Genomic DNA, 11,406 nt, shown 5'->3' on the forward strand with positions numbered 1-11,406 from the left:
ATAACAGCTGTAGCTACCAGTAAGACCACTCATTAATGCCGTCAGGGAACAGCCCCATGATCTGCTGAAGTCAAGCTGCAACTTTCATCTCGATACAGCACTGCAGAACTCTGGTACACTGCAGGTTAGATGGAATCAAGTTCCAGTTCCTAGTGTCAGACTCGCACAAACAGCCATATCGTCCCAAAAGCAGATCTGAAACACGTACAGAACTAGAAGCAACACGATTTTCAGTGTCAGTGTTCCTCTTCCAGTGAAAAGGTAAGCATCATTCTCAGTATCCAGACTCACAAAATTTCACGGTATAACCAAAGATTAGGTGAAAAAACAAAAGCAGAACAACAAAACCCACTGTTGTAGCTTTCTCATTTCATTAATTTGCACACCTTCGAGCACACATCTCCTTAATTTGCAAAGACATTACAGTGGTTTTACGCTGTACACCATTTTTTTCTCCTCTGTATCAAATTGGAAAGTAAGCGGTGACATGGTAACTGCTGTAAAGGAGGTGGCAAGGAACATTTTAATTTCATCTGAAAATCTGTCAGGACAGTTCTGTCATCATAAACCTAGCTCCCTTCATTTTTCATAGTACCACATACAATGCAATGTGAAAACCTTCCACTTGAAGAGGATTACTACTGACATCTGGATTTTTCCAATGTATAAGTAATATCAGCTTTAATAACAGCCCCACACGTCATCCTTTATGTTGTATGACATCTAGAACAAATTTACAGAAGCCTCGTTCCTCCAACAGTTCCACACACCAGTGGAGGCAAAAAAGTAGGAAGGCAAAATACTTAGAGGAGCAAAGCTAGCCATTCTAACAAGGAAGACAAGGAGGGAAGGCACTTCATATACCATGCCTATCGTTTAGATTAATAGGAAGAGACCAGAGAACTGGAACGGAAAATGGCTGCTTCAGCGACCTTTATTGCGCGCAACGCCATCCCTGGAAATTAATCTTAAAAAATGGATCTGCTCAAAACGCTCGTCAAGGGAAGAGGGAAAAGGCAACTGACAGCCAGTTGAGAAGGAAGCAATGTCCATGGTAAGACTTTACATTCTGGGCTTTTTACATCAGTTTGACCTCAATTTGCATTTCCTTCTCATTCCACTCCTTTAATTAGATTAGTGCGTCGTTCATGGCACACCGTAGGTGTTACAGACTGGCTTCTTTAAACACATTTGAAATGTTAATTAAAAATGCTAACAGCTATGTTATGCACGGTAACAAAAAAGCGTAGTACCATGAGAATGATGAAATTCATCTGGAAAAAGTATTTAATATAGCAGCCAAAATCCTGAGCAACTGTCAAACAGCTCTGTTCTGGCAACACTCGGCAAACAAAGGCTCGAGATGCTCTGTGCTGGAGGAAGCCTATTCTTAGCCGTTCAGAAGTGACGGTACAACAGCCTGCTCCCCCCTCTAAGGGGAGAAAGTCTTTCAGCATCTCACTGGCCTGAAAGTTTAGGTTGATGATAAAAGCAACAGAGCTATTTTTAGCACTCCACAGGCATAAAAATACAGCTCTAAACTGTGACCTACAGCTATGCACAGCCAAGCATCACAGCATCCGACAGCCTTAACTTCAGCTAGAAGCGCGTCTGGAGTTGCTCCAGACAATCATTATTCATCTCACTGCCACCAATACCTTCAGATGGATTTAGCAACAAGCATTTGAAATTGTTACATTTTTATTTTTTTTTTAACTGCTGCCATCAGAACTCAATCCAAAGGTAGGAAACCTTAATGGACTTTGTAGGAAGTGTCTGAGAGACCACATTAGGTTAAATGGATTACTGCTGCTCTCTGGTATAGGGGGTGAGAAAGAACCTTAAAAGCAGAAAAACTTAAACTGCCATGTTCAGTACTGAAAGTCATTTTTGTAAGCACAGTTTGAGTAAATAAAGAAAAAAAGCTTTTTTTCTTCCACCAGTAGTTAACAGCCTGGAAACAGTATATGCTAGAATAAGAGACCTTCAAGCAAACTCACCTGAATCAACACTGGTCAGACAACTGCTAAGGTAATTTATGTTATTTCCTTTTGATTCGTATGCTTGTGTCTGCATGGCTTGTAACTAACTGCAATTTAGAAGTCTATTCCACCAGATTTCAGTTTCCAGAGGTTACATCAATAGGAATTTATGTAAAAATACAAAGTGATACAGAAGTTTTAAGCTGGACTTGTACGGAGTTGCAGCACTTAACTTTAGCAATTTATTTTTTTAAACTTTCAAGAATTACTTCAATTTTTAATTTTTTTTTTTTTTTTTAACTACCTCATATGCTCTCAGGAAAAACAACATGACGTAATTTCAAGATGATAAATATGCACTTACAACTCTGAAGTTTACAGCATTTGAAAGTGTTAACTTGGAAAACAGATGTAAAACATTATAAAATGTAAGGCCTGTCAGATTTAATTACAGCTTGCCGATTACTATCGCTTCTTATATTGTAGTGCAAGAAATGTTACCATCAGGAATAAATTTACTTTAAAACAGTCAGCAGCTTAAAAGGAAGCCTGTAGGTATAAACACTACCGGCCTGACAGAAATTAGCAAAATACTGTTTTATTTTTTCCCCACAGCTTAAAAATGCCACTTTTTGGCTGGATGAAATGGTCAAAGAATGATTCCTACAAATCCACAAGGTATCCTGGATCAGAACTCGTTACCAAAACCTTGCTGAGGGAACTGAAATGGCACCTGAAAGAGCGTGAAAGATTAGTGCAAGAGATTGAAAATGAACAGAAAGTCCAGAAACCTGGCACGGATTACAACTGGCTGAAGAACTACCAAAATCCTCAAGCAACAATCCCAGCCACAGAGCAGCGGCAGCTGGAAGTTCTCTGTTCTCAAATCCAGCCCTGCCAAACTGGAACTGTCCTCAGCAGGTAACTACTCCTACTCCTCTAGCCTTGAGTACTGGAGCATAAATAAGCTATATTTTCTTTATCTTTTCCAAGCGTATGCATGGCTCTGATCTTTCTGCCAGAGTAACTATGACCATCAGCTTGAGTGTATTTTATAGATGTTTTAGAAACTACACCTGTGCTTTATGATGTTGTACAGGTGAAGTTTTTGAATATCGGGATTTTCCTGGTTTAATCCTAAACAAGGGAAGTCTTGCATTCTTAAAAATGTGACCTCTCAATACTTCCATTTCTTCCTGTTCATTATCCCCAATATTAAATTGTAACCAATTACAATTTACTTGTAAGTTGGTTACTATCTATTAAATATGAAATGTTGTGGGGGAATTACCATGTAAAATTGTCCTATACTCGTATTTTAAATATATTTTCCAGGGGCACGTAGAAATGATAGAAGCCGCCCATGTGCCTTTTAAAGCCCAGAATACACCTAAGGGCAAAGTCAGTTTAAATCAAGTTACCCAGATGGAGGAGGGAAAAAAAAAAAAAGGAAAAGCATACTGAATAACAATCCTCATAATAGCTGGACCGCTTCCAGTGCATTGTTAGAGCTCTCTTCCTCTTGTAATCTTTTGGGGGAGGTGTGTGGGGAAATGTGGCAGCAAGGAATAAATGACACCAGAGCGCAGTCATTTCCTCCTCCTTCACCTTCCCTCAAAAGATGAGCGAGGAAAAAGAGTTGTCAGCCCTGATGATTCGATTTCAATTCTTGTTTGTTTCTAGATTTCGTGAAGTTTTGGCAGAAAATGATGTTTTACCTTGGGAAATAGTCTACATATTCAAGCAAGTTTTAAAAGATTTTCTTACTACCCTTGAGAGAGAAAACCAGCAAGAGCAACTGGTAGACGTATGGAATACAAATTGCTCTGAACACTGCAGCCTGCGTGGAGACAGTTCTAACAAATCAGAGAAACATGAAATCCCCACTGTTTCAAGTTATGTCGACAAGAACACACAAAGCATGTTTCCCACTTTCTCTGACAGAATTTGGAACCTTCCGTATTACTACCCATCAAGTTGAGTGGGTTTGTGTTTCTTTCAAAAAGCTTTGTAGTGTTTGTCTTCCTTTGTTGTGATTGCCATCCGCAAACATAGGAGTAGGAAATATGACACGCTCCCTTTTTATACAAGTTAAATCCAAGTCTTCAGTTATAGCTACCGTGCATTATACAAGCTTTAAGTACAAACCCTCCTCCTATCTTCACTGTTCCTTTAAAATGTTGTGTTTGTAGGCACCTTTTAACGAAAAACATAGCTGCTGCTGATAAAACATGGAGGTGTTTTCCTTTTAGCATTCAGGTAGACAGATATAGATGTATAAACAAGAAAAGACCACGTTCCGTATTTTGAAATAGCACCACTCCACAAAGCATTAGGCAAGAACTTCTGTATTTGTCACACAGCTTTTAGGCTCTGTGGGAACTTTATACCATGTAAGATTTAATATAATATCAGTTGTACCAAATAAACTGGTAAATACCTTTTGGAGCTGACAATTATTTCTCAACTTCAAGAATAAGTTCTAAAGTGAAAACAAGGTAAAATACGTGTAAAAAATATGGTACATTTCTATAACAGCAAGAGATGTTCAACAGATCATTGCAAAAGCAAGAGGTGATCTTTTCAAATTTTCAGTTGCCATTATTTATCACTGTGTGTTCATAATGAAGTCTTATCAGTCTGATCAGACACACACAGTTGTTATGGTCACAGCAGGCAACTAGAGCAGAAAGTCAGCGAAAACACAGGCCACAACTATTCTCCACCTAAGAACGAATTTCCTTGCAACGCAATAGAAATTGGGTGAAACAAATTGCACAGTATCTTCCACAAAAGGTAGCTATATAGTTTGAAGAAGCCTTTGGAAAATTCACAGATCTTGAGAACATCTCATACAGGAGAGTGGAATACCAGATACAAAAAATGCAAAACCATCAAAACTCTTGCATAAAGCCAGCTAACAAACTACTACAAGGCTAGAGTTAATCAGTTCCTACAGGTTTACAGTAATGAAAAAATTCATCTCATCACCAAGAGTAACTGGTCCCCCCCACTTCCAATAAGCTAAATATGGGAAACTTCATATGTTGTGCAAACTCAGATCTGCACTCAGAGCTGGTATGAACTCTCTGCCCTCCTTTTGCTTAGCTGCTGGTTTAAAAATAAATTTAAGCATTCATTTAAACTTAATCTGCTCTACGAATACAGAATAAGATCTATCCAATTCTTTTTGTGCAGTTCTAAACCAAGCCAGAAGTGGATCCCTGCACTAGGACAAGGATGGCCTGAAAGCATTTTCTCACTGACAAGGCTCCCTCAAGGAGTTATGCTTCAAGTACTATTCTGTAAGCAAGAAGGTAAATTACTGAGCATATCGAAGACATTAGCAGAATTAGTATTAGTAACATCTGCAACACAGGCTTCAGAAAACATTTTTTATTTAGTCAAGTGTTCAAGATCCCTGCAATAGTAATTCATATAAAGAAAAGGTTTTTAAAACATGAAGCTTCACAACTTTTTAGTGGAAAACAGGTGAGAAGACGCCCCACAAATGTAGCTTCCAAATCTTAGTTTATGGAAAACGATAGGGCAGTAAACATGTGGGGTCCACTTACCTTCGTGATCATCAAAACATGGAGGCTGCAGGTAGGGGTGTGGGTGTGCATGTCAAAAACACAGTGACTACTGACAAAACTTCTCCGTTGTTCATAAATTTCACTTTAATACAAGCAAATGCAGGCCTCCAAGTCCAGAAATGAGGACCACCACTAAAACACGCTAAAAGGCAGTTACTGAATTAATAACAAAAAACTCTAGGCATCACAGTCAGTTGTTTCCCAGCGCAATGCTAAGCAAAAGCACAGAAACTCTTGCTTACTTTTACACACCTTTTACTGATTAAACAGATGCTAGGCTACTATACCCAGTTGTAGCAGCAACAAACTGGGCAAAAAGGAGAGAAAGAAACCTAGGAACTCAAAGTGGCACAGGAAAAAATCATCCAAAGATTGAAGAAATGTGGTCCATCAACACCTTACTTTGTCAATTTATTTTTTAAATACAGAATTGAGAAGTAACTTACAGAATATGAATATTTTCAGCAGTATCATTGCAGTAGGCCAGCCATCATTTCCCTGCTGACAGTCACTGCCTGAGAACACAATTGTTTAAGTGCTTTTTACTTAAGGCCTACACGATTTGCATGAGGTGATGTGAAACTGCGATTCCTCACACTGATCCTACTGATATTTTTGCCATCAGCAGGCAGCTAACAAACACCATTCTGCTGGCAGAAAGGTGAGTGGCAGTAATATCAAAGAGCAGCAATGTTTCCCACCTGCACAAGTGTTGGGCAGAACAGCCTGTGATGCCTTTAGCCAAATGGCTATAAAAAAAAAAAAGGGCTAACTTGGAGACAGCTGGACCTGTGACAACCCAAGTTAAAGAGCATAGCCATTTTTTCCCACACTGAAACCTTTTAAGTATTTTACAGAATTATCTAGGTTGTATGAGACCTCCAAGATCACCAAGTCCAACCTCTGACCAGCCCTCCACTAAACCATATCGCTACACTCTTCATCTAAACATCTTTTAAAGACCTCCAGGGATGGGGACTCTACCACTTCCCTGGGCAGCCCATTCCAATGCCTCACAACCCTTTTGGTAAAGAAGTTCTTCCTGATATCCAACCTAAGCCTCCCCTGGTGCAACTTTATCCCATTCCACCCCATCTAGCCATTACTGTATTTACGCATTTTTTTTGTTTAACTTCTTGAATAAAGAGCAGATCTACATTGGTAATTCAGAACCTAGTACCAGCAGCACTTTTACGTGAGGGGTTGAAAGAAGACAGACGTTATGACAGTCCAGTTTTGTATTATATTTGTGACTAAGCCTTAAGGAGACAGTTCACGCAACCCAGGAAGCCAAGAGCAGCACCCCAGGCTGCAGCCATGCCAGGCACAAGGAACTGAAGGACAGCTGAAGCACACACAGGCCGTGTAGGGCACACACCACTCGCCCTGCTACCTCAGGCACGGAGCTGACTGAGGGAAGGCACCGCAGCTGCCCCCACACGCAGCCCCTCACCCTCACCACCAGGAGCCCCGCACTCACCCCACGGCCACCACGGACTCCCGAGGGCCATCGGGGCAGCCAAGGGGACTTCGAGGGGCTGTGGCGTGTGCTTCACCCCCCAAAAACTCGACGGCGGTCACGGCTTTGCCGACGGTGAACCAGTCGCGGATCTGCTCCGCCGTCAGTGCCCGCAGCATGATGGCGACAGCGGCGCCTCACACGGCCGCCCTTTTCCCGCTCTCGGCCTGGCCCCGCCCGCACCACGTGACCGGGCGCCTCAGCCGGGCGGCGGCGCTGAGGGGAGGTGGCCGCCATGTTGTGGGGGGCGGCGGGCGGAGCGGGGAGGACCCGGTGGTTGCCCCCGTTTGCGCTTCCCCCGGGGCGAAACGCGCTCCTGTCCCGGTCACAGCACGAAGCACGGTCCCATCCCAGTCACTACACGAAGCATGGCCCCCTCCCAGTCCCGGGGTCCGCCACCACATCCCTCCTTCCACCCAGGGAAGCAGCCCCCAGGCGCGGAGCCGCCTCAACGGGGGGCTGCCTGCCGGTGCCGCCCGCTCCCCAGGCACCCCGGTGCCGGGAGGAGCGGCCGGGAGCCGGGCTCCGCTCCTCCGCGGCTGCAGAGGGCGCTGCCCGGGCCGCGGCAGCTCCTCCCGGGCCGGTGCCTCCCCTTCCCGGCGTCCCCCGCAGCGGCACCGGTGGCTGTCCCCGCTCCGTGACCTTCGGCGGCCGCTGCGCTCCCCCCCGGCCCTCAGGGTGGGTGCCGCGGGGGGCAGCCCCCGGGAGGTGCTGGGTGAGGGGGGGCGGCCGTGACCCGGCTCTGCCGGCGCCCCCCCGGTGCGGGGAGGGCCGCGGGGCCGCGCTCTGAGGGGCGCTGAGGGTGTGCTTGGGAGGGGGGAGCAGAAAGGGCATGGCGAGAGGGGGATGGAGAGAGCTGGGCTGTGAGGGCAGGCTGAGAGAGCTGGGCTTGTTTGGGTTGGGAAAAAAGAAGACTGAAAGGAGACCTCGTTAATATATAAAAACACCTGAGGGGTGGGCACGGGGGGATGGGAGCGGTTTCTTTTCGGTTATGCTCAGCCACAGGATGAGGGGCAGCAGGCGCAAACTGGTCCCGGCTCCACATGAGGGGCGCTTCTGTGCTGTGAGCTGACAGCACTGGGACGGGTTGGCCAGAGGTTGTGTCTCTCTCCTGTGTGAGTCTCCTGCTCTGGAGATGTTCACAACCCGCCTGGATGCCATCCTGTGCAGTGTGCTCCAGGTGATCCTGCTCGGCAGGGGTTGGATTGGGTGACCTCCAGAGGTCCCTTCCAACCTCAGCCATGCTGTGATCCTGTGAACAAACACTAAAAACCTGGGGGGAGTGCTTTTCACTGCGCTTACTAGCACAGGTGAAAGCACAGCACCATTTCAGGAAATATGAAGGTGATTGAGATGTCTGTCCATAAACTAGTAAAGAGAAATGTGGACTTGGCTGTATTCATACATTGATTTCCATGAGGATGCTTTCATTAAGTGCCATCTAGATTTTTTCAGTTGTTTTGACATTGGCAACCCTTGCCTCCTTTTACCCTTGATGGTCGCTAAAGGATGCTTTACACGTAGCACTGGGAAATAAGTGAGAATGACCTCGCAGAAGGTCAAAAAAAATACCTGTTTTTCTATTCTGGGATGCTGACTTGACATAGACTTTCCGTATCTGTATATAACTGATTTTAATGGGTTGTATTGTATTGGATAAAGTGTTCTGCTTTTTAAGTAGAAAACAGTAGAATATGTTGTATTGCTATGTAATGTGGTGCAAATGGTATGCCAACGTGCTGTATGGGAGTTAGTTTTATTTTAAAACATTTTTTACACAGCTTTCTGTGTTTACCTTGACTAACAAAGCTGGATACAAAGGAGGGAAAAAAATCAGTAGGCTCTCTATTCTCGGGACATATTTTAAAAGTAATATATTCATGATAAATCTTGAATTTAGTAGCTTATCTTGTGTTTTGCTATTTTGAGTAGAAATTACCATGTTGGAAGACATGTTAGATGTGGGCGAGGGAGGGAAACTGACTTGGTAGTGTAAGGATAGAGTTCGTCTAGCTTGTGTGGAACAAGGCTTTGCTCCTGAGAGAGTCTGGAAATAAAAAGTCACCGATAAAAGGAGAGGAGCCTACATACTGCTGCTGTGCAAATGCTCTGTTGTTCATCTTTGAGTCCTTTCATCAGCTGGAGTACATTTTCGTGTGTGTTAGCCCGTTAAATTATAACCTTAATTCTGAATTTTCAATGCTTTACTTTGGAATAAGTACCTTTGCACATTGGGGGATTATTTTTCAAACCCATTAACTGCTGCTGCTGCTGTGTGTATATATGTGTATAATATATATGAAAAATATATAAATATACATATAAAGTACAAATGCACATGTATACTACTTTGGTATGCATAACACATAGATGTATAAAAGTGTATATATAAAGTGTATGCACATACATACATAGCAGGTAAGAATATAGTTACAAAACTCCTCATTGCAGAACTTCTGATACCTTTCAGATGATGCAAGCCATGATTCCAAAGTCATGGAGATCCATGAAGTTCTACTTCTCTACAGTTTATCAAGAAGTATGGGTCGGTATAGCGTTAACAGCTTATACCTACTACAAACTTTCATATGGTGGTAAGTTAAACATTTTAATCTTCATCGACTGTTAATTAAAATCATGCTTTATAGAATGATTGTCCATAACAGTTCAAGCTATCCTTGAACATATCTAGCAAATGAGAAAGTAACGCTTTTCCTTAAGGCCAAGTTTTTGCCATAAAAGTTCATCGTGTTCGATGTAGAAGGCTACACTAATAAAATCACTCAAGCTAGTGTAACTGTGCCTGCTTTATGAATATTAAATAATGTAGACACTGGTTTTAAAAACACACATCTAACTTGAAATGCATAGCCAGAGGCTTTTTCTCTAGGTTTTTCCAGAATGAATGTAACGTTGTTTTGAACTAGAACTTTGATTTTTATTTTTTTTTCTTAACATTTGCAAAAAAAAAAAAAAGCAACTTCAAGAACGTTTTCCCATGTGAACTGTATTAAGTACTATAATTTTGGGATGATGCACCTCCAAATATGAGGTACATCACATGACTGAACATTGAAGTGTGTTCTATTTGGTGATGCTGGATCTCTTTCTTAGAGAAAAAATGGAACATCTAATGTAAAGCTAGTATATTTGAGTGGGTCAGGTCCCTCAAAGCAAAAGGTTACAACAGATTCTTATACTCAACGTCCTATTCTTCAATTTGGGCTATGCTGAAAAATTTCCAAGCCAATCCCTTTGCAACCTGTCACTAAGAATTACCAAGAACCTTGATATGGAGGAAGTGTAAGCTAAATGTCACTCTAAAGTGAAAATAGCTTTTAATAGCTGTAGCCTTTCCTGAGGTTTAGGGTTGTTGTAGAATAACTTTGGCTGCAAGGGACTTCTTGAAGTCACCTGCTCCAAACCACTGCTCAGAGCAGCTAGATCAGGTTGCTGATAGCACCAGTCAGAATTCAACTGAGTCCCTCCAAGGATGGAGATTTTACAGCCTCTTATGTCTGCCTGCCTTACGAAGATTTTTTTTTCTTTATGTTTTTGTCTGGTCACCATAAATCAGACTTTTAGGAGAACAATTAAAATGGTAATGTGAAATAAGTTATTTTAATTACAAAAGAAGATTTTAAGACAAACGGTATTGTTACTACTTCAGTTTACATCCTTCAGTTTTGTGTGTATATATATATACACACACACACACACACACTATGCAAAACTACCATTCTGTATAAAATTTTCCTCGAATTATAGTGGGAGTCTTGATGGCTATGAATTCTAAATACATAGAATCTTGGTTGATGAAAAATAATTTATATATATAATGTTTAGAATCTTGGTTGATTAAAAATATTTTTTATATATAATGTTTATGGAAATGTACCATAAAAAGTACGTCTCATACACTTTTAAAAATCTTATTCACACTCAAGAAATCGTGAGTTGTTTAATCTAATTGAAATTTATCTGTAAAATATAAACAGGATTATTTTTTTTAAGTGTAATTGTTCAGCTTGTTTTGTTTTTTCTTTTCCTCTAGGCAAAAAAGCAGTGGCAGATAGTAAGTATTAACTACATAATACCCTCTTATTTGTCATGAGCTGCTATAACTCAGTTTACTTTCTGTACCATTATAGATAAGTCATTTGCTCCCAGTTGAATTTGTATATGTAAACATTATTTACATTTTATATATGTAATTAGTGACAATAATAGACTTGAGGATAATAGCATAAATAAACTGTAATTATAAATAACCAATACCAATAACCATTCCAAAGCTGCGGAAGAGTTT

General features: G+C 41.8%; 2 protein-coding genes across 4 annotated transcripts in view; one reads left to right on the forward strand and one right to left on the reverse strand.

Annotated features, from left to right (window-relative positions):
• The window catches only part of TDRD9 (tudor domain containing 9), a 68,455-nt gene extending 61,088 nt beyond the window's left edge, over positions 1-7,367 (reverse strand). The window contains exon 1 of one of the 3 annotated variants that reach the window (XM_038179582.2): positions 7,059-7,367. In XM_038179582.2, coding sequence (XP_038035510.1) covers positions 7,059-7,216 — 158 coding nt within the window. In that variant the 5' untranslated portion in view covers positions 7,217-7,367. The remainder of the gene's footprint in view (positions 1-7,058) is intronic. The other 2 variants (XM_072038241.1, XM_038179583.2) reach the window with 2 other exon arrangements.
• Positions 1,407-4,416, forward strand: RD3L (RD3 like). Its single transcript, XM_005029985.6, has 3 exons — positions 1,407-2,031; positions 2,598-2,903; positions 3,666-4,416. The coding sequence occupies exons 2-3, from the start codon at positions 2,605-2,607 to the stop codon at positions 3,961-3,963; spliced, it is 597 nt and encodes a 198-aa protein (XP_005030042.3). The 5' UTR covers positions 1,407-2,031; positions 2,598-2,604; the 3' UTR covers positions 3,964-4,416.
• Positions 7,368-11,406: the final 4,039 nt, after the last annotated feature.

The sequence above is a fragment of the Anas platyrhynchos genome, chromosome 5 (assembly GCF_047663525.1).
Source record: "Anas platyrhynchos isolate ZD024472 breed Pekin duck chromosome 5, IASCAAS_PekinDuck_T2T, whole genome shotgun sequence".
Lineage (NCBI taxonomy): Eukaryota > Metazoa > Chordata > Aves > Anseriformes > Anatidae > Anas > Anas platyrhynchos.

What these genes read in the sequence shown, in the direction of transcription:
- RD3L (XM_005029985.6), top strand. Translation starts at nt 2,605, where the DNA reads ATGCCACTTTTTGGCTGGATGAAATGGTCAAAGAATGATTCCTACAAA. An exon ending in ACTGGAACTGTCCTCAGCAG is followed by an intron (nt 2,904 to 3,665) that starts GTAACTACTCCT and finishes GTTTGTTTCTAG; the next exon opens with ATTTCGTGAAGTTTTGGCAG.